This window comes from Papio anubis, chromosome 1 (assembly GCF_008728515.1).
Source record: "Papio anubis isolate 15944 chromosome 1, Panubis1.0, whole genome shotgun sequence".
Taxonomy (NCBI): Eukaryota; Metazoa; Chordata; class Mammalia; order Primates; family Cercopithecidae; genus Papio; species Papio anubis.
The window spans coordinates 115,314,302-115,337,652 of NC_044976.1; the positions used below are offsets into that span (position 1 = coordinate 115,314,302).

At 44.1% G+C, this 23,351-nt stretch overlaps 1 protein-coding gene across 2 annotated transcripts in view; it reads left to right on the forward strand.

Moving 5' to 3' along the window:
• The window catches only part of CD101 (CD101 molecule), a 39,060-nt gene extending 19,866 nt beyond the window's left edge, over window positions 1-19,194 (forward strand). The window contains exons 6-10 of one of the 2 annotated variants that reach the window (XM_003892471.5): window positions 497-901; window positions 4,211-4,621; window positions 8,084-8,479; window positions 16,282-16,556; window positions 18,434-19,194. In XM_003892471.5, the coding sequence (XP_003892520.1) occupies window positions 497-901; window positions 4,211-4,621; window positions 8,084-8,479; window positions 16,282-16,523 (1,454 nt within the window). In that variant the 3' untranslated portion in view covers window positions 16,524-16,556; window positions 18,434-19,194. The remainder of the gene's footprint in view (window positions 1-496; window positions 902-4,210; window positions 4,622-8,083; window positions 8,480-16,281; window positions 16,557-18,433) is intronic. The other variant, XM_009216396.4, reaches the window with a different exon arrangement.
• The last annotated feature ends 4,157 nt before the right edge of the window (window positions 19,195-23,351 follow it).

Sequence of the window (23,351 nt, forward strand, 5' to 3'; positions counted from 1 at the left end):
TTAGGGTGCAGCTTGTAAATTGTTCAAAGTTAAAAACAAAATCCTATGAATCAGCTTATAGATGAGTATAGCTGAGCCTCATATCTTCTGGCTTTTGAGAGCTGCAGCCCTGGGATTGCAGAGCCCATTGGAGCATGTGCAAAAAAAAGGGTTCTGATACTGAACCCACGCATGGGGGTAAGGGAAGGAGGCCAGACATCTGGGGTGGGGAGTGCTCCACCCACTCAGCAGCAGCTGTCTAAGTAGCAGATTGGGGAAACACTGCCTATTTGTTGTGGCTGCTGGGAACAGTCTTAGAAGAGGATCAACTTTGCAAAATTGAGGTCAGAGTTCAGGACAGACTGTACTGAGAATCAACTTCTACTCTATAAAATATAAAACTCCAGATGTACAAATGCATGGTCCTACTCAAAGAGGTGGCAACTAGAAAAACCTGAAAGTGCTGTATTTTAATCTGGTACATATATTAGAAATTATGTTTCATTTTTCTGTCTAGAGTCAAGTTTACAAGTTAGTCTGATGAGCCGTCAGCCACAAGTGATGTTAACCAACACCTTTGACCTGTCTTGCGTCTTGGGGACTGGTTACTCTGACCTCAAGGTGCCACTCACTGTGACGTGGCAGTTCCGGCCAGCTAGCTCTCACGTCTTCCACCAGCTTATTCGAATCACCCACAATGGCACTATTGAATGGGGGAATTTCCTATCCCAGTTCCAAAAGAAGACGAAAGTTTCACAGTCTTTATTTCGTTCACAACTCCTGGTGCATGATGCCACTGAGGAAGAGACAGGAGTGTATCAGTGTAAAGTAGAAATTTATGACAGAAATTCCCTATACAACAACCACCCTCCGAGGGCTTCTGCCATCTCTCACCCATTGAGAATAGCGGTCACTTTACCAGGTAAGTGTGACTTGAAATTAATCCCTGCTTTAAAAACAAACAAATAAATAGCAAGCCTCCCATTCTGGGTAAGTTATAACAATACAACATAAAATACTTTCTCCCATATTTGTTCTATCTAAGTAAGCACCACATAATGAATGATACCCAGGTTAACACTGAGTTAGTATGCACGGGTTGGCCATACTGGTGGTTAAAACATTGAAATACCTTCCATGTCGGCTAATTGCTGCTCTCTATCCATTCCCCATTTTCCTCTAAGTTCCCACCATCCAGCAACTAGAGGGTACCACGTGGCACAGCAGGGGGCCTCTAGGACCTGGCTCCGGGGGAGAAGATACGTTTTGGATTGGGCACGGTCCAGGCCTTACCAGTTAGTAAACATTTGCGATGTCTCTGCTGGTGGTAGGGATAAGGTAAATTCCACTGGAATACATCCACCTACTTATTTGTAAGGTGTTAATGTATAAGAGTCAGAAAATTTATTATTACAATCACATATAATCCATCTCATCAACTGATAATAGAGCACAGGAGATAAAAGTGAGATACCACCTAGGCAAAGTTCTGCTGTGTCATGTATCTTCTCTCTCATAGTCTGCATTCTCTTAGGACAGAGTGATGGAGAGACATTGAATTATTTAGATCTGACAATCACTGGATAGCAGAACAGCTTTGGATGAGCCACCTGATCTGCTCAAGCCTTAGTTACCTGATCTGTAAATTGTTAATGTGCAATTTAAATATGGTAACATATATAACATGCTGAGTACCTGACATACCAAGATGATGCTCAAACGTGGTCGCTGTCATTCTCGCTGCCGCTGTGCAACATTTTTGGTAATAGTAATGATCCCCTTGTTCTTGAATTCATGCTTAATTAATTTGCCCTCTCTGTGGTATTTGCAACTGCTGCCCCAATCTGTCTTCTTGAAACTTCCTTTTTCCTTGGCACCATGACACAAGATTTTCTCCTCCACTGATTTATTCTTTAAAGAAAATAGTTTCTCTGGATTTTATTCTTAGCTTTGATCTCTTTTCATTCTATACGCTTTCCTGCAGTGGACTCATCCCTACCTATGGATACAACCTGTATGTTCACAACTCCCAAGTTCATTATCTTGACCAATTTCTCCTCTGATCTCCAGACTCATATATCCAGCTGTCTCCAAGACATGTCTGCACTCATTATGTCAAAACATAAACCCCCCATTATCATCCAAAGCTCTTCCTTCTACATTGCCCCTTATGTCCCCACTCCCCATCAGTGACCCAAGTTGAAAACCTGAGTCATCACAACTCTTATGTTCACCTTGTATCTAAACTCCCATAGTGTGACATGCAAGGCCCTTTATCATCTGGTACATTTGTGTCTTTCCAGCATCATCTCCTTCAACTTTCCATCGTGAATTTGAGCTTCAGTCACACCGAATTACTTGCAGCTCCTCAATAGTCCATGTTCCCTCTCACTTTCAAAATCTTTGGTCAAGTTGCATCTTTTTTTTTTTTTTTGAGACAGAGTCCCGCTCTGTCGCCCAGGCTGGAGTGCAGTGGCCAGATCTCAGCTCACTGCAAGCTCCGCCTCCCGGGTTCACGCCATTCTCCTGCCTCAGCCTCCCGAGTAGCTGGGACTACAGGCGCCCGCCACATCGCCCGGCTAGTTTTTTTGTATTTTTTTTAGTAGAGACGGGGTTTCACTGTGTTAGCCAGGATGGTCTCGATCTCCTGACCTCGTGATCCGCCTGTCTCGGCCTCCCAAAGTGCTGGGATTACAGGCTTGAACCACCGCGCCCGGCCTCAAGTTGCATCTTTTGTGCAGAAATCCTTAACCTCTTCTCCATCAGAATAATTCCTATAAACCCTTAAGACTCAGCTCAGAATTATCCCTCCAGGAAGTCTCCCCTCACTCCTGTATTTGGGCTAGGAGACCCTGCTGTGTGCTCAGATAGGCACTTCTACATACCTCTGTCTTAACATGAGGGACATGAGGAACAAAAATTGTACACTGAGGCCAGAGGTGGCTCACACCTGTAATCCCACACTTTGGGAGGCCAAGGCAGGCGGATCACCTGAGGTCAGGAGTTTGAGACCAGTCTGGCCAACATAGTGAAACCCCGTCTCTACTGAAAATGCACAAATTAGCCAGGTGTGGTGGTGTGCACCTGTAGTCCCAGCTACTCAGGAGGCTGAGGCATGAGAATCACTCTGCACAGGAAGTGGAGGTTGCAGTGAGCCAAGATCATGACACTGCACTCCAGCCTGGGCGACAGAGCAAGACTCCATCTCAAACAAAACAACTGAAAATTTCACACTTGAGAAAGGTTTCTCAAGACTTATTTCAGCTCCACATTGTAAATGCGGAAGACAGTGATCAGGGCAAATATCACTGTGCTGTGGTAGAGTGGCTGTCTGTCTACAAATGGCACTTGGCACTATCTCTAAGCCTCTGTCCCTGTACTTGTCTCTCTCTAGAGTGTGAGCCACTGAGGGAAGATATCCACAGGGCCTGGAATTGTCTGGCACATAATATAGTGTGTGCTTCATAAATGTTTGCTGAAGGAAGAGTAAAGAGACCTACTGGCAACACCAATAAGCAGTTACAAAAGTAGAGTGGGTGATGTGAGCAAGACGTGAGAAGAAGATTTGGGAACAAGGATGGTCACTCATCTTTCTGACAAAGCAGAAAAGCTGCTGGGGTCAAAGATTAGTTGACTCCACATCCATACGATGTTTCCACAGTTAAGTGGCTGCAAAGATGCACACAGTTTTAATCACTCATGTACAACTTCCTTTTGTTTACCCATGTTTGAAGGCAGATACAACTAGAGTTTGAAAATTGTGAATCCAGAAGTACTCTGCATAGTAAACACACAAACACAGCATTAATAGGGCCACTTTCTCCCAATCTGATACATAAAATGTGACAGAAGAGATGCTTGTGCTTAAATACTGAAGCAGTATCATGTGGAAGAGAGATACTGGGCTTGTCTGTGTGACACTCCCTCTGCCACACCACCCCTACCAAGCACAGGTAGCACTAGGACTAGTGGATGGTAGTCATGAAGAGATAAAATTCAAGTTGATATCAGAAAGCATTCTGGAGTGGAGAGCTGTCCAAAGATGAAATGGGCTGCCTTGTCAGCTAGTGATGTTGTTCAAAAGCTGGATGAGCAGTGAGCGGGGCTACGGTAGAGGGAGTTCACCCATATGATGGCGGGAGGATGCAGTGTCATACTTGACCTCTAATGTCTCTACTACCTTAACTTTCTGTTTTGTAGCAAAGTAACTGTTTCCATTTTTTAAATTTAGAGAGCAAGCTAAAAGTGAATTCAAGGAGTCAAGTCCAAGAGCTCTCCATCAACTCCAACACTGATATAGAATGTAGCATCTTGTCCCGGTCCAGTGGAAACCTTCAGTTAGCCATCATTTGGTATTTTTCTCCTATTTCCACTAATGCCTCCTGGCTAAAGATCCTGGAGGTGGACCAAACCAATGTTATAAAAACTGGGGATGAGTTTCACACCCCATGGAGAAAACAAAAATTTCATACTGAGAAGGTTTCCCAAGACTTATTTCAGCTGCACATTCTGAATGTGGAAGACAGCGATCAGGGCAAATATCACTGTGCTGTGGAGGAATGGCTGCTGTCTACAAATGGCACTTGGCACAAGCTTGGAGAAAAGAAGTCAGGACTAACAGAATTGAAACTCAAGCCCACAGGTAAACCTTGAGGGTGTATCCTCACCATGTCTGTCTGTCCGATGGCTGTTTTTTCTTGGGCAGCTCTTCTATGGAGTGATTATGTGGGAGTAAAAATATGACCTAAAGTCATAGGAACAGTGTCCACCTACAAATGACTGCAGGACCGGGTAGTCCACCAGAGGAGGGGAGGTCACTTAAGGTGATTCAATCTGAGGTTTTGGGGAGCTGAGGTAGAAGCAAGATCCCTTTGATTGGTTCGCTTCTCAGCCTGGCAGCCTAGTCTATGCAGCTACCCAGGGTATGGTATCTCCAGATCTCTATAATAGCAAGCTGTGTCATTCCAGTGGGGCTCTACTGTAATTTGGCAGAGAAAGAGTAATACGAAGCATATTTCTCCCACTGTGAACAGAAACTGTACAACTCTATGGGGATGTGTGGAGAAATTGCTTCTCAACATTTAGCTGCCTAAACATAAGGCAAATAAGAGTAGTTAACTGTTGGAATGGCTTACTGAAGGAGTCTCCTCTTCCTCAGGAGATCTTTAAAAATGCAATGGAAGTTCCGCACTGGTCTAAGAGTGCTGCTGTCTAAATGCGGGCAGGGTGATTAGGTCTCTCAGCATAGGTTAGGTCACCTCCAGTGTTGATTACAATTAAATGAACGTCACAGCCAAGGTTCGGGAACTGGCCAAGATCCAACAGCACAATGCAGAGAAGTTGATCTAATTTGGTGCTTAAAATATTATTTTCAAGGTAATGTTAAAAAAAAAAAAAAAAGGATGATAATTCAGCATTACTATGTATTAGGCAATGGAATACAAAGATAAAGAAGGCACAGCCCTGGCCCTTAAGGAGCTCCCAGTCTGGTGGGACAACAAGGGCAAAACAGCAGCTTGGTATGGGATCTCTTCCTGCCCTCTGGCTTCCCTTCTCTATGTTCTTCAAGCCCCTTCTTCTCCCTGCTAAATGCATGTGTTCCTCAGGGACAGATCCTGGGCCTGTTTTGCTTCTTATTCTCTGCTTTCCTCAGAATTTCTTAAATACTGCCCTGGTTTCAACTACCATGTTCTGGATGATAACCCTGAGATTTTGTGCTTAGTCCTGATCTCCTGAGCTCCAAGCCTTCATACCCAACTGCCTGCTGTACATTTCTACTTGGATGCCCCCATACTCAGCATGCCCTGAATTGCACTTAGCATCTCTGCCATCTCACCATGCTCATTTGTACTTCTACATTTCCCATCTGTGTGACTGGCATTCTGTCTCCCAGTCATCCATGCCAAACCCTTGACCACATGTGCATGCCCCTCGTCAGGAGGCAGCCACTGCTTAGCTCAAGTGCCTCCCATGTACAAATGTGGACTCCGTGTTGTCAGATCTTTTTGCATATCTACAGATGCCTAAAATCTTTTTTGGTAACATCTCCCAGTTTGAGAATGTCCACAACTAATTCACTTCTTTTTTTTTTTTTTAGACAGTCTGGCTCTGTCACTCAGGCTGGATTCAGTGGTGTGATCTTGGCTCACTGCAACCTCCATCTCCCGGGTTCAAGCAATTCTCCTGCCTCAGCCTCCAGAGTAGCTGGGACTACAGGCGTGCGCCACCATGCCCAGCTAATTTTTGTAATTTTAGTAGAGACGGGGTTTCACCATATTGGCCAGGCTGGTCTCAAACTCCTGATCTCGTGATCTACCTGCCTTGGCCTCCCAAAGTTCTGGGATTATAGGCATGAGCCACTGCGCCTGGCCTAGTTCTTTTAAAATACTGCAAGTGTCCAGCAGAACATACCTGTGGGCTTGGTGTGGCTGTGGACTTCTGGTTGTGCACGTCGTTTAGGGAACAAGTTAACAAAGAGGCCCCAGAAAGATGCTGAGAATGACTGGTCAGAGTTGTAAGAAGGATATTTTATCTGAGATCGGAAAAAAAGAAGTCAATTTCAAGGAGAAAATGGACTCCAGTAACAAAAACCACATAGAGAAAAGGACTAGAGGGTCCCTTGAACTGGGAAATTAGGCCCTGGCCAAGTATAGTGATGGGATTGGAAGCCAGATCACAATAAAATAGGAAGTAATATGAGGCAAGGAAACAGCAACAGTATCACATAAGCTAATATTCCATGTGCTTCTCCATGAAGGAGAGAGTAAACATGGTAACTAAGAAAGAGTCCAAGATCAGACAGAATTATTCTCTTAAAGACAGATTAATAAATGTGTTAGGGCCGGGCATAGTGGCTCATGCCTATAATCCCAGCACTTTGGGAGGCCAAGGCGGGTGGATCACCTGAGGTCAGGAGTTCGAGACCAGCCTGGCCAACATGGTAAAACCTCGTCTCCACTAAAAATACAAAAATTAGCCCCCTGCCTGTAATCCCAGCTACTTGGGAGGCTAAGGCAGGAGAATCACTTGAACCTGGGAGGCAGAGGTTGCAGTGAGCTGAGATTGTGCCGTTGCACTCCAGCCTGGGCGGCAGAGTGAGACTCCATCTCAAAAATATATAAATAAATAAATAAATAAATAAATGTGTTTGTAGTAGAATTGTAGTAATGCACGCTATAATTTCTTTATTTTGTTTGTAACTACTTTAGCCTTCATTCTAAATCCTCACCTGCTGGTTAGTAAGGGGGAAAAAGGTAAATGTCAAAATCTGTTTAAAACTTAGTCTAATCCAATCATCTAAATAGTTCCCTTGGCTGGCTTTCTAACACTTGCATCAAATGTTCAGTCTCTCGGATGGCCTCCTCTCTTTCTGCATCTACACCCAGGTAATATCTGGGTGGATGGGAGGAGAGTAATTTGCTAAGAATGAGGGGTCCTGGTGGAATACATGGCTTGAGGGAGCTGCTAAAAGTTGTGAACGACCACTTTGGGAAGTAGAGGAGGAGTGAATCAAGGATAAATAAAAGCAGCAGGCAGAGGGCCCTGCAGCAGCTGTGTGGTTTTCAATGGCAGGGTCCAGCAGGCAAGCAGTTGGGCTAAAGAAGGAAGGAGACTGGTTTCATTCCTAGCAGAGAATGTTCTGGCAAATGTGAAAAACAGGGACCAAGGACAAGGATTAAAATGAATGTGGCCAGGCGCCGTGGCTCACGCCTATAATCCCAACATTTTGGGAGGCTGAGGTGGGCAGATCACTTGAAGCCAGGAGTTCAAGAGCAACCTGGCCAACATGGTGAAACCCCGTCTCTACTAAAAATACAAAAAATCAGCTGGGCATGGTGGCACACACCTGTAATCCCAGCTACTCTGGAGGCTGAGGCAGGAGAATTGCTTGAAACCAGGAGGCAGTGGTTGCAGTGAGCCGAGATCGTGCCGCTGCACCCCAGCCTGGGTGACAGAGCAAGACTCTGTCTCAAAAAATAAAAATAAAATAAATGCACTGATGTCTAAAGAATATAAGAGCTTCCCAGTGAGAACTAGATTTTTCAGAGGTGGTATCCAATCTGAACATCTGCATTCTCTAATTTACTGCCATTTTATTGTTTAGGAAGTAAGGTACGTGTCTCCAAAGTGTACTGGACCGAAAATGTGACCGAGCACAGAGAGGTGGCCATCCACTGCAGCCTGGAGAGTGTAGGCAGCCCAGCCGCTCTGTACTCTGTGATGTGGTACTGGAACAGAGAAAACTCTGGAAGTAAAATGCTGGTGCACTTGCAACATGATGGCTTGCTGGAGTATGGGGAAGAGGGGCTTAGGAGGCACCTGCACTGTTACCGTTCATCCCCTACAGACTTTGTCCTGAAGCTTCATCAGGTGGAGATGGAGGATGCAGGAATGTACTGGTGTAGGGTGGCAGAGTGGCAGCTCCATGGACACCCAAGCAAGTGGATTAATCAAGCATCCGATGAGTCACAGCGGATGGTGCTCACGGTGCTGCCTTCAGGTAACCGGGGGTTTATCTACCGTGAGCTCATGGTCAGGAGGATACATGGCTCTCCTCTTATGCTCTCCCTCTCACCTATCTTTTGCTCCTTCTTCAGACTGAAGACAATTTTCAGGTTTCCTAAAGAAGATGACTTTGCTATCTCTCTCAATAGTAACTCATTTGAACAAACAAGGTTCACATGAGGTTTTGGCACAGACGCTTAAGTATCAGGAGCATCTGACAGGTCCATGTCTTTCTGCTGGGGTTCAAGGAGAAGGCGGGAGGTGAGCAATAAGCTAAGCTTACTGAGGGAAAGGGCCATTGGAGAAGTAGGGGTGTGGTCTTGGTGCCAGACACCAGGAAGCATAAAGGGAAAATCATCAATAAAGGTAACAATCCTGAGACACCAGCTAGCTTTAGTGACACTCCTTGGGAAGGACAGAATGCTGTTGAGAACATATGGGAACATCTAAGAAGTAGGGATAGGTGCATCCCAGCCCAGCAGGGCTTCCAGAGGGGAAGGTGAGGCTATCCAATTTGTTCCTTGAGGGGGTTCATCATTGTTTTTCCGTGTTCATTCTTCAGCGAAGTTTTCTCCTGAGTGCCAGGCAGAAATGTTTTTTCTATCAGCCTTTTTTTTTCTTTCCAACAATTACAGGAAGTCCCATACTTGTGAGCACATTCCGTACATGTTTTCCCAGTGGAATTCATAGACTCTGTAGAATCGGCAGTTTTTGCAGTAGAATAAATAGATAAGAACCGTAAAAAGTATACAGTCTGTGATGAAAAGCATGTCTTCTCTGAGGCAGATGGGATCCTTCATAGCATACATATTGTTAATCTTTGTGAGATCCTTGTAAAACAGGTATATGGTTTTTAAAAGATAAACCTGGAAAGAAAACATTAAAAATTGAGTGGCCTTTGTATTCTTCAGAAAGCCTTTGTCATGACAAACTGAGGGTTTTGAGGGTAATGAATGTTGAGGATTTCCAAGAAATCCCTGTAATGTAGCATCTGGGCTCCTCTACCTGGCTGTTCCTTTCTGGTAGTAAGGGAGGCAGTGTGGGTGATAAAAAATCCCAGGGGCTGGAATCAGACCAGTCTAAGCTCAAATCACAGCTCTACTACCAATACCAGCTATGAAATCATACTATGGTTACTTGCTGTGAGCCTCAGCTTGCTATAAAATGAAGATCATAATATAAATATATATATAAAGTATCCAGTACAGTGCCTGGCACATGGTCAGTACTCAGCAAATGTAATCTTCTTCTCCCCTTATGCCTCCAAACATGCAGCACATACACATACACACAGGTATACACACATCTACATGTGTACATCTATGTGACAAAATAATGGCATTTGTTTAATAAATAACTATATGAGGTTCTGAGGGCACAAAAGTGTATATACAGAGTCTGTTCCCACAGAGCTTAGAGTCCAGTGGGAGAAATCAAGTCCAACATAATAGGTGTCTTCAAAGAGGTATTTCCCGTAGACTATGGGAACAACAGAGGCAGGGCTGGGGTGAAGGGCTAGGTAGGGAGGCGATCTGGGAAGGTTCCCCAGAGTCTGGGGCTCATGAAAAGGAAGAAACTTATTTTAGGAAAATGAAAGAGTATGCAAGATGATAATAAGATGTAAAATGTCATGTTATATTCAGGGAACTCCTGGTCATTGAGAATGGCAGGAACTGCAGTCTCTATGGTACAATAGCAAGAGATAAGACCAGTGAGGTGGAGAAGGTACAGATAGATCCCAAATGTGTCTAGAGTATGAAGCTAAGAAGAAAGAACTTTATCATGATAGTGATGAAGTTTCATTGAAAAAGTTTAAGCAGGGAAGTGACATGATCAGGTTTTCCTTTTAGAAAGTTCCCACATTAAAATGAATTGGAGGCCGGGCACGGTGGCTCACGCATGTAATCCCAGCACTTTGGGAGGCCGAGGCGGGCAGATCACCTGACGTTGGGAGTTTGAGACCAGCCTGACCAACATGGAGAAACCCCGTTTGTACTAAAAATACAAAAAATTAGCCGGGCGTGGTGGTGCATGCCTGTAATTCCAGCTACTCGGGAGGCTGAGGCAGAAGGATCGCTTGAACCCAGGAGGGGAAGGTTGCGGTGAGCCGAGATCATGCCATTGCACTCCAGCCTGGGCAACAAGAGTGAAACTCTGTATCAAAAAATATATATAAATAAATAAAGAAAGAATTGGAGGGGAGGCCAACAGTGCAGGGAGAAGTATATGAAATGTTGGAAACCCAGTTGGGAAAAGGTGAAGGCCTGAGCTAAGGCAGTACCCATGATGACTAAGAAAAGAACAGGCATTAGGTATTAGGAGATGTCATCTTCAGGATTTAGAGGCCGATTCATTGTATATAGAGGGCAAATGAGCAGAAAGAGAGAATTAAGGATTAACATCTGGATTCTAGCTTAGATGGATAGTAGGGCCATTTACCAAGCAAGGTAATATATGACAGGGGTTTGGAGGGGAAGATTAGTTCAGTTTTGAATAAGTTGGGCTGGAATTGAGTTCAGAGTACCTGTGAGTTATTGATAAAGATCTGTCCAATAGACATCAAGACTTCCAAATGGGATCTGCACCAGAGTTGTAGATTAGAAGTCATCCATTGGTAGCCAATAATGATGCCCAAGGGTGGAGCTCTGGGATAAACTACCGTTTCTCAGGGAGTGGAGAGCCTGTGAAGGAGACTGATAGGAGTGATAGGTTGCTGGGAAGAGAATCAGGATTTAGTGGTACCACAGACACTAAAGGCAGAGAGGGTATCAAGAGGGTGAGGAGAGTTGACAGACTCAGCTCTTGCAAAGAGGTTGATTAAGATAACAGTGGGAAAGTATCCATTGGATTTGATATTGTGGAACAATTACAGAAAAGTAATCAGGGAAGTCAGACTGCAGCAAGTTGAGGAGGGGAGAGTGGGCCCGTTAATGCAGATTGCGCTTTCAAGAGCTTTGATGTCAAGGGGAAGAGAGAAGAAAATAAAATGGTAAAAGTTATCCAGAAAAAGTGGAAGTGTTTTAGTTTTGCTTTTTTTCTGTTTTGGTTTGAAGATGGTACAGATTTGAGCACATTTATGTTTTAGAGGGGAGAAAGCCAGCAGAAAGAAAGAGAGAAAGAGAGAAAGGAAGGAAGGAAGGAAGGAAGGAAGGAAGGAAGGAAGGAAGGAAGGAAGGAAGGAAGGAAGGAAGGAAGGAAGGAAGGAAGGAAGGGAGGAAGGGAAGGAAGGAAAGGAAGGATTAATAGAAGAGTAGATACGACTGACAGTCCAACATCTCACCATGCATGCGCCATCTCCTTTCTGGAATGCTCCTGCATGCCATCTTTCCCTGGTCAACACCCTCACCCAGCAACTTAACTGCCACTGCCTCAGAGACTTCCCTTATTCTTTTAGCCCTCACACCTGCAGTTACCTGTTTAACATCTGTCACACTGCTAGACTATACTATAGGCAAAGATGATGAGTGTCTCATTTGTAGCACTAGCACAGTGCCTGGCACATAGGGGATGCTCAAATGTTTACTGAATCACTGTGTAATTGCACTCCTGGTGAATACCAGGTCTATGTGTTATCAAGATCCAGTTCAAATATAATATGCTACTTATGGTCACTTATCAGATGATTTTTCGTGCTCTCTATCTGGCTATCCCAGCTTGGGCTGGGTTTAGGGCCACACAATAGGACTGTAGAGCGTGTGGCTCAAGTGAAGGCAGGAAAGTTAAGAGACATTTTTTCGGAGAATGGACCTTGACTTTTCTTCTCTATCTCTCTATCTTATTTCTTTACCAATGACTAAGCCATGGCAGGGACAACAGCTGCCTCAGTCTTTTTACCTTACCCTTAGACCCTAGACATAAATGTCTTATTCTAGAGAATTGTCTGTGATTAATTGATAGGCCAGGCTGTAAGGCTTCCTGGGAACTGAATTATTTGTAGTGGTGTGGTACTTGTTACTATTTCCGAGCTTTTATTAGGGTAAGAGTCTATTTAGAAAGTAGAGCCTTGGGCCAGATGTGATGGCTCCCATCTGTAATCCCAGCACTTTGGGAGGCCGAGGCGGGAGTATTACTTGAGCCCAGGAGTTCGAGACCCCTGTCTCTACAAAAAATTTAAAAATTAGACACATGGTTGATGCACACCTGTAGTCCTTGCTACTCAAAAGGCTGAGATGGGAGGATTGCTTGAGTTTGGAGGTCAAGGCTGCAGTAAGCCACGATCATGCCACTTCGCTCGCGTCTGGATGACAGAGCAAGACACTGTCAAAAAAAAACAACAACAACAACGAGAGAGAGAGAGAAAGAAAGAGAAAGAAAAAGAAAGGAAGAAAGAAAGAAAAAAGAAAGAAAGAAAGAAAGAAAGAAAGAAAGAAAGAAAGAAAGAAAGAAAGAAAGAAAGAAAGAAAGAAAGAAAGAAAGAAAGAAAGAAAGAGAAAAAGGGAAAGGAGAGAAGGGAAGGGAAGGAAGTGGATTCTTGAAGGAGCTGTCTGTCTCTATCACACGGAAGTTTTTGGAGATGCCAGGCTACTTACCTGTGCTTCCCAGTGCCTCCAGCAAGGCCAGGCACATGGCATTCAGCAAATGCTTAATGAAAGAATGAGCAGGCAAATCTTCAGTTGGGTTGAAACAGGATGCTGTCAGTGATTCACTTATTCTGGGATGCACTTGTTATCAGGTTACCTTACCCTACTTTTATTTCTTGGCAAGAGCCATCTCCCACATGGCTGCATGTTTGGGGTTGGGTAGTGGGTAAGAGTTGGCAGCCCCCTCTTTATCTCACACCTCTTTTCTTCTGAAGTCAGTGTCTCTGAGGAAATATCAAAAAGGAGTGCTCCTTTTGCTGTGCTTGGCTGTGGGTGGAAGCACATTCTAAACTAAGCCTCACGATGAAGTGCTCTCATTACATTTTTGGCTTTGTTTTGAAGGCCTTGTACTTTGAGCATTGGCCACTGACTCAGATTGATTCAAAATGCCAAACCTTAATGGTTTGAATGTCACTAATTCTAATCCAGATATGGGTGAGAGGCAGATGATGGGAAATGGTGACTGTGGGATCCAGAGCAAACACTGCCCTCCTAGGAGAGGTGATTTAGCAGCACAGGTGGTAACAGTTGCTAGCTGTTGGCCACTTCAGCATGGTAAGGGGCACACCTTGCCATCCTTTGATGGTAGATTGCGCTAAGCTGAGCAGCCTCATCCCCACCAGGATAGCCAAGCCCTCTGGCTGTTCCTTCATGCTGAAAAACAAGAATAGTAGATTTATTTCCACCTCCTGTGTAGTGGCCCCATCTCGCCATCATTACCCCACCATTCTAGCAACTGTAATACCTGGTGCTGTGGACTTTCACCTCACAATTCTCTGCCTCCCATGAGTAGAAAAGGAAGCCAGAGCCCCTGGATCCACTTCAGTCTTTGCTGAATGTCACCCAGATTTGAGGACAGGGGGACCAGAGATCTAAGGGAGAGAGAGAGCCTGTGGAGGAAGATGGCCAAGCCTGGGGTCCCTATGTGAGGGATCTGTAGGCTCCAGCCCTGTTCTCTCTCTCTTCTCTTAGGAGAAGGTTTCCTGTGATTTTCTTAGTTTTTTCAGTAGCATTCTAGATAATATTTATCGCTTGCTGACTCCACAAATGCTTTAGGCACTTCATTAGATATTAGATGCTTTATTATACATGATCTCATCACAACTGTAGAAATTGTTATCCCTATTTGGTTGATGAGGAAACTAATGATTAAGAGAGGATAAGTAACTTGTCCAATGTCAGTAACAGCACATTGAAGACTGAGGATTTGAACTCAGCTCTCTTTGAAACAGAGTAGGTGCTCATTCATTACTCTGCACAAATGCCCACAGCCAGTGCTTATAATACCTGGACTCCGTGGCTCCATTCACTTGCATCATTGCAGTCTATGCTTCCTTCTCACCGTGGGCCTTTAGATGTACTCAAATAAGACCGGGGGAGAATAACTGTAGTCAAGCAGGGTCATTGGAAGAGGGGTCAGATAGGATGTGGAGCAGAGGGATGGTAAAGAATTCAAAACCTAACTTTATCATTGCTCACCAATTCAAAAAACAAAACCAAATTTAGGATGAAGGATACAAATGAGGTCAGAGAAAATCCAGGCCACGAACCTCTGCAGCTCTTTGCCAGCCTCATTCAGAGTTGCCAGCCGAATGTTCAGTGATGATCTGTACTTTGTGTAGCATGATGGCAGCCATCCCTGGGTTCCCATGTGTGGAATGTGCTCGTGCAATTGATTCATTCATCAGGCTCCATTGAGACCCTGTGAACAAAGAGTTGAGGAAGATAAAAAGACACACAAGACACAGGCCCTACCCTCAAGGAGCTCACAGTGCAGGAGGTGAGCGAATGTCTAGATTCTTTCTTGACTTCCATCAAAGAGATGTTCTTCAACATGTAAGATTCATTGGCAATGCCAAAAATGGAATTCTTGAAGCAGAAGGTTGGTCAAGATGACCTCTAAACCTCTTTTCATCTCTAAGCATCTATAATCCCATGAATCCTGCAGCTTAACCTTTGAAGAAGAAATTGCTTATGTCATTACAATTTTCCAGTAAAAGCACAGCTACTGTTAGCATTGAATATTTCAGAACAGCCCTGATTTCGGATATCATGTCATAAATAGATGTGATTGGAAGACTACATTTAGTAATTGGTCTCTTTAAGCATGTGTCTTTCTTCTTCAATAGACTGTTCCCTGAAACCTGTGGTGTTTGCAGTCCTCTGGGCCTTTGCTTCCCTGGCTGTGTGGCCAGGAGCCACTCGGGCTGCTTGTGTGTGCTCCGTGCGTGTGTCTGCTGCTAGTGCTTCCCGGCGGACTGCAGCTGTGGGATGATCATATGCTTCAGCATGCCTTTATATAGTATCTTTTGCCCATGTGGTTGCAGTCAATCCAATTTAATTCAGATCAGCAAAAGTTACTGAGCACATGTGCTAGGCACTGTAGGGGATATAGAAACAAATGGCACTATCAGACATACTCGAGTAACTATAATGAACAAAGGAGACGAGTAAAAGGGAACTAAAGAGGCCTAAACAAAGGACTGAGTGAGAATGGGATGGAAGAGAAGAACTGTGCCTGCAGCAAGGTAGGAAGAGCTGGGAGAGTGGGAAGTGTGATGGAGCTAGCCTAGAAGGACCTAGAGGCTCAGATGCATGGAGCATGTCAGGTGGTGGCCACAGCCAGAGCGACAGAGGAAAGGAGTGGAAGGGAGGGGGCCAGGGAAGGGGAGACCCACGGGGAGGACCAGGCTTGGGTCAGCGGGGCAAGGGGCTCCTCATTGTGGGTGCGATTGTTTTATAAGGGCAGTGCAGAGTGCAGGGCAGAGTGTGTGTATGTGTGTGTGAGAAAGAGTGTGTGCCTGTGTGTTGGAGAAGCAGCAGTGGGAATAACTCAAGTTAAAAATTCAGGACTGGCAACACTGTTGAGAACGAGGGTTGAATTATAGATATCTTTTCTGAGGAAAGAAGATTAAAGGAGAGGTTTTCTTTTTTGTTTTGTTTTTCATTTTGGCTGTTAGTTTTAAGTAGGTCATTGGAACCTCCAGTGGTTGGAAACTGCAGGGCAAGGGGGTGTTGCATTAGAAGGGCCCGTTCCAGGAGCTCTCTTCCCCCGGTGCTCAGTCCTGTGCTCCTCGTGATTTCAGGAGCACACTATGCTATTTGGCCCCATTATTTTTACATATACTTGCCCGTAACAATAAATCCCAGGAGTGTTTGTAATTGATTAGTACAAATAAGTTGGAGATGAATTACTCTCTTTCTCCCTTCGTCGCAGAGCCCACGTTTCCTTCCAGGATCTGCTCCTCGGTCCCTTTACTCTATTTCCTGGTCATCTGCCCTTTCGTCCTGCTCCTGCTTCTGCTCATCTCCCTCCTCTGCTTATACTGGAAGGCCAGGAAGTTGTCAACACTGCGTTCCAACACACGGAAAGAAAAGGCTCTCTGGGTGGACTTGAAAGAGGCTGGAGGTGTGACCGCGAATAGGAGGCAAGACGAAGAGGAAGATGAAGGCAACTGAACCCCAAGAGGTACCTGCAGTCAGGAAGGAAAGGTGGGGGTTTTTTAATTGGGCTAACCGGGGGTAAATGAATCTTGGTTCTGTCCTCAATGATGTCTGCGGCCTTGGGCAAGTTACCTAGGAATCAGAGGGAGCGTTCGCTGAGTGCTTATTGGTTCTATGCACTGTTAGGTGTTCCTTTGTCTTACCTCATCCACCTCTTGTATCTCCCTACCTTGGAACCAGATAGCATCCTTACCCTACATGTCTTGAAGGTTCAGGTCCCTGGGCTGCAAGGAGATTAGAGGCTCCCTCACACAGCCTCTGGAGAGCTAAATGAGATCCTACAGCTATGCCCTGGCGGGGCTTCTCTCTCCTTCTTGTGTCACTTGTCACACCTGCTCTAGGTAATCATTTTCCTCCAGATGAGAGGTGTAGGAAAGGGCCTGATGCCAGCAAGGCAAAAGGAATTGGGAACATGCTCTTTGTTTACCTAAAATCTGTCCCCCCAGCAAGAATGTAACTTCCTTCAAGGCAGAAATCCAATTTTCTTCTCCCAGCCCACCTACAAAGGCCCACTCAAGAGCAAGCTCTGAGTAATAGGTGCTTAATTAATATAGGTTCTTTGACAAAATGATAAAACATTTGTAACCTGAGTTTGGGTTTTTTTGTTTATTGTTTGATAAGATTTTTTATTAATTAATTGCTGAGCAAAAACTTTTTAAAAACTCATGTAACAGTACTCCAGTCAGCCCCCCAAGGCCTCGTACCCCTGCTTCCCCCCACACCTCCATACCCCCACCAAAAGGTCCATCTGGTTCCTGGTGCTCAGCCAGTGCCTTATTTTCTTTGACCTGACAGCACTGGGTGGTACAGAAGGCATTGTTTGGAGGAGCGGGGTTGTCAGTGCCACCGTTCCCTCATTCTCCTGCAGGGCTGGGGTTCAGGGGCAGCAGTAGGTCAAGTCTGGTTCCTCAAGGTCTCCTATTCTCAGTTGCAAAAAGCAGGCGGTGGGGGTGGGGTGTAATGGCTTAAAGCTTTCAACAGCTGTCCCCACTGGGCCTGCAGTCCCCTCATCTTTGTTTCAAAAGCCACTCAGGCCCTGTTGTAGCCAGAATTGGAAATCAATCAGTGCCACCTAACAGACTTGAGAAGACACATCTATTTATTATCTATGTGACCAACCGAGTTGCTTTAACACTCGTTAATTTGCATTTCCAAGGAGAGCAATTTAGTTTTAATTATTTGATCAGGCACACACGTCCTCTCCAAACATAATTAGTTCCTTCGTAAGGGGATTATTGGTGGCTATCAGCACTCCTACTGTGGACCTACCAGTTCCTTAAACTCATGTCCCTTCATAGCCTGATTTAAAATACTCCAAATCCTTCCTTAAACATGTCAGCACATTTGTTTCTTGTCACCCAGGTAAGGGAGCATATTTTTACAAACAATAAAGCTGAAATGAAGACTTCTTTTTTTTTTTTTTTTGTATTTTTAGTAGAGATGGAGTTTCATTGTGTTAGCCAGGATGATCTCGATCTCCTGACCACGTGATCTGCCCGCCTCGGCCTCCCAAAGTAGTGGGATTACAGGCGTGAGCCACCGCGCCTGGCCGAGACTTCTTAGAAAGTATGATGACCCTCTGCCACTATTTTTTAGAAACCTGTATTTTAATTCAAAGGGAAAGAGCGCAGAAGCGAGCCTGGGCCAAGGATCTTGGATGGACTCTGCCGCAGCCCTCTGTGGGAGCACTCTTCCCCCCCTCCCTCCTCTCTCCTCACATGGACACCTCCTTCAGCTTCTAGCTCAAACACCTCTTCCCCTTTGAATCCAGCACAGACATAGCACAGAGGAGATGTAAGCAGACAGGGAGGGTCTCCTGGGAATGTAGACATTTAACCAACTTGAGCAATCGGCTTGTTTTACAGCTTCCTGCCTCGCTGCCTGTTTCTTCCCAAGCCCCGTGTGGAATGTGGTGACCTAGTCAGCTGGAACCAGCTCCTGACAGACCCTGGCAACTTCTAGATGAACCCGAATGAACTTTCCTCACTACCATCCTGAAGTCACTACCCCGGGAGGAGCTACAGCTTCATGACCATAACATGTGACCTATGCGCTGGCAGCATGACTCACTGAGGCTGCGCCACTGGGACCCCTCCCTACATGCACTGATGCACTCTCTCCCCTCTCCATCACCCCATGAAACCCTCCTGTCACTTTCCTTCAGAGACACCGCTTTGGAGAATATTCCCAGCGCTATCCTTGCTTGTGACAAGTGAAACAAACTCCTTTTGATCAAAACTCATGTTCTTGTGGAGTCATCTGTTACCCACCAGGCAAACAAACCCTGGTTTTTTCAGGGAACAGAGACCCTCAGATATGAAACTGTCCTGGCCAGAGCAGAGCATGGGGAAGTATGAGTTCCCAGGGGGTACCTGCTGCACGTCAGGCCCTGTGCTAGGAGCAAGGGGTCCTGTGGTGACTCAGACACAGTCCTGTCCCCCTGGGATGCTCACCTTGTTTGTCCTGGATGCTCTGCTTTCATGAATGGGACTTAGAGCACCTTCGATAGTCTAACCAGCTACATGGCACTGTTTGTCCCATAGGCATCTAAAACCCTCCAGAACTAAAACACCCCCACAGTATTTTCTTCCTTTTAAACTTAAAGAATAAAATTTGCCCTGATGCATTTCGGCAGACATTTTATGCCTCTTCTCTCTCCAATTACATACTTGTTGACTTTTGGTTTTTGAAACTTACTGGAGAGCTTTACTTTTACTCATTGATTTCAGCTTTTCCATTTCATGCCACCACCTGGTTTTACTTTCGGCTTTTTTGTATTATAAATCCTCCTTGGCAAAAGGACAAGCCTCTGTCTCAGGAGTTGACCAGCCAGGGCCTATGGGCCAAATGAAGCCCACCATCTGTTTGTTTTTTAAAATATAATGTATTGGAATATGGTCACTCCCATTCACTTACATACTGTCTGTGGCTGCTTTCACGATAAAAATGACAAAGTTGTGTAGTTGCCACAGAGACCATATGACCTACATTGCCTAAAATGTTTATTACCCGGCCCTTCACAGAAAACGTTTGCCAGCCCCTGCTGTCCTTTAATGTTCTGTCTCTCTTAGCCATGTATTATGTCCCTGGGAAACTGATTCGACCTCTTATATCTGAATCTCTTATATATCTGATTAATCTAATAAATAATCTTAGGCTTTCAGGATTGGCATCTAGTCCCAGCCATTCTGAAGTTCCACTCCACTGTACCAGGCCCATACTATAGATGGGAAGCTTATCAACCCGCAGCATTTCACATCATCATACTGAGTACCTACTCTGTGCAAGATAAGCTGACACAGAGATGATTAAGGCGTGGTTGCTCTGTTCATTATTTTTATTGTATTGAAATGTATAGAAAAAAACAATTTATGGCAGAAGATGAATACAATGGTATAAAGTCATGTGCCATAATTTCTTACAATTGTACAGGATTTTTTCATCATCTCAGAATTTTACAGCATCTCTATACAAAAGGAATTGTTATTCCTGTCCAACAGGTAAGGAATTAAAGTTCAGAGAGGTTGGGATTTATCCAGGATCACCCAGCTGTATGCAGAAGAGTAAAAGCTCAAATGTAGGTCTGCTGACAAGTCCTGGACTCTTTCCACAATAAACACTATGCTCAAATCCATCGCTATGGGGGAAAATCTGGATATAATAATAGCCACCTTGAGTGGTTGTTATGGTGATCAAATCAGATAAATCAATGGAGATAAGTTTTAAAACCATATCAAGTCATAAATGAATGTCAGCATTAACCCCAGTTTTTCTAGGACTTAACCTGTCCATGTACACAAATAAAATATAATCAATAGTAATAATCCAAATTCTACAGGCTTTTCCCCCAGGATATTTACACAGGGTCTTGACCATCTACAGTGTCCTTTAGATGTTTCTGGGGGATTCCCCAAAACTCTAGGAATTTTTTTTTAAAGAGAGGAGGTCTCACTATATTGCTCAAGCTGGCATTGAGCTCCTGAGCTCAAGTAATCCTCCTGCAAGAGCCTTCCAAGTAGCTGGGACTGCAAGTACACACCACCACGTCTGGCCTGGATTCTGTGAATTCATATGAGCTCACAAGCAAGTCCATTCCCATGTGGTTCCCTGCAGCTCTCTTGGGCTCTGCAGGCTCCCACTGCAGCTGGTGTGCTGGAGCACATGAGATGTCAAGCTGAGTGGTGTTCAGAGGTAAGCAATGAAAAGGGTCTCATTCTCTTTCTGTCTTTACATTACATTCTTCTGTAAGGATATAAATTCAAGATTGTTTGCACCCCTGTGTCTCTAAAGATTATCTTGTGAAAACTGTTCCATTAACATTTGCCCAGTATCTCCTTCCTCCATAGAGTCCAGACACCAGTAAGTCTGTGGCCAGGCTGGGAGAGACTTCATGCTATTCTCTCCATTTCCCATTCCCTGTTCCCAGCAGCCTCTGCACTAACCTCCTCATCACAGGTCCTCTTCTTCTCCAGCAGGAAGGTTATACAATTGTGCTGTTGGGGAGGCTCTACCCCTTGGCAGACAGAGCCTGAGAAGTCTGCATTCCCTGTAGGCTCAGGTGGGACTTCTGTTACACTGGCCATTAAGTTTTACTCCTAATAAAGTGCTACAGGCCTTTAGAAAACAGAGACAACTTCATAAAGAAGATGTAAGTTAAATTGGGCTTTAAAAATAAGAAAATATTTTGACAGGAGAAGGGTTAAGTAGGGGTCTGGACAGAGGAAGCCCCATGAAAACTGCAGTGCACAGAATAGCTTTGAGGTTAAGCATCAGATGTATGAAGGGAAGCAATGGTAGATAAATCTGGAAAGGTAGTTAGAGCAAAATTCTGGGGTTGGGGAAGGACAGAAGAACAGATCTTGAACATGCATAATATCTTGAACTTCATGTGGTGGACAACAGTGAGCCAGTGAATGTAATGTAGTAGGGAAGGAGGATTGAAAAGCAACAGCATAGATGATAGGTGGGGTTGGAGTGAGGACAGCAGTGGTATGAAGGTGAGTCAGGGAAGCCAGCTGGAAAACTATCTTCACTCTTCATTTGTGTAATGGCTATAACACCAATTTTGTGAGCATTTTGAGTATAGAAAAAAATTATCAGAAAGTCTCAAGTATCTTCTCAAGCTCATAGAGGTACCTCCTATGTGTTTGTTAAACACAATGACACATTATGAGACTCTTCTTGTGTCTAATAAATGTTTATTAACCTAGTTTCTACTAGTAAGTGTAGAGATAACAGACAGTTCCACCCATTTATATTAACTGGCTTTCCATTTTTTAAATTTATTCACCTTTACATTTAATTTACTTGTTAGAAATTTAGAGTTTCTACCACATTGTCTCTTAATCCAAGGCTCCTTCTGAACCGGCTCTGACTGCCAAATAGAGATGTTTTGAGTTGAAGCATAATTATCACATTAAACCATTTACCGAGAGAAGAGACTATATGGGATGAGGACAGTGATTAAGAAGTTTCTATGTTATAAATAACCAGCATAGGAAAATCCAAATTTATTACTCCTATAAGGTCACATTGGCAAGGGCACCAAGAGGGTGTGTGCTTCCATTTTAAATTGGCTTTTCAATAATAGGATTCTTGGTGGACTTATCTCACCCTAGTCCCTTTCTGGGGACCTTGTGCTCCAGCCACACCAAATTACTTGCCAGCTAATTACTCCCCAGGTCTCTACCAAACATGCCCCTGATTTTGTATCTTTCATTTGGAAATTTTCTCCTCTTGTGTGATCCTGTTCATCCCACTCAATTGACTTCAATATGTGTTTATGCTAAGTGTGTCCACATAAGATACCAGGGAAAAACAATACTGTTTGTTCTTTCATTTGCATCTTCTGGGCTAGATCATGTTCATATAGAAAGTTGTGATGCAAACCAAGATCTCAGAAAGCTCCCTACCCTATCTCATGCCCTTTGGTAATTATAAGATTTTGAGCTCCCATAAGCTTATCTTGGGTCCTGTCTCCCAAAACCACACTCTGCTGGGAGGTGTTTCTTGGTGGCCTGATGTGCATGCGTGGCACACAATTACATGAAAGAGAAAGTAATATGGAAGCTATCCTATGGCACTGGTGCAAGTTTAAAGCCTGCTACCTTTTGCTTTTTATTATTTACATATGTACTTCTTCAGTGTGAGGGGTTTTCAACATTTTCCTCATGATAACAGTCATTATTGAGAGGCTCAGGCCAATAAAACAAATACATACTACGACAATAGCAATAAATGTTCTTTGATGACACGCATATGTATATATGCAGTGAGTTTCTAATCAAAACATATATCAGTAATAGTTACTTGGGTACAATAATACTATAGACCAGGGATCATAAACTTAGATGTTTCAGCATCTAAGGTAGGTAAATGAAGAGAAAGTATCGGTCTGGAGAAAATCCTTAGAGAGGGATGAAGATTAGAGCAATTGGAGCATGCATATCTATTGAAAGGCACTTAAGTTCAACATAAGATACAAGACATTGTGCAAGGTAATCAAAACACTTTGAGGGGTGGAATTCTGTTCCTTGTAATCCCTGCATCACATCCTAAAGCCATCAATAAATGCTAAAACTCTGCCACCAAAATAGCATCTGAAGGTTATGCCTATATCTTAAAATTGTGAGTTATTGGCCTATGGTTTCTTCTAAAAGCTTCACTGTCTTACCATTTTAAAATAGTTCTAAAATACATGTCAAATTGATTTTTATATACGGTAATTTTTGTATAAAATATGAGGTAGAATTCTCATGCACTGCTGATGGGAATGTAAAATGG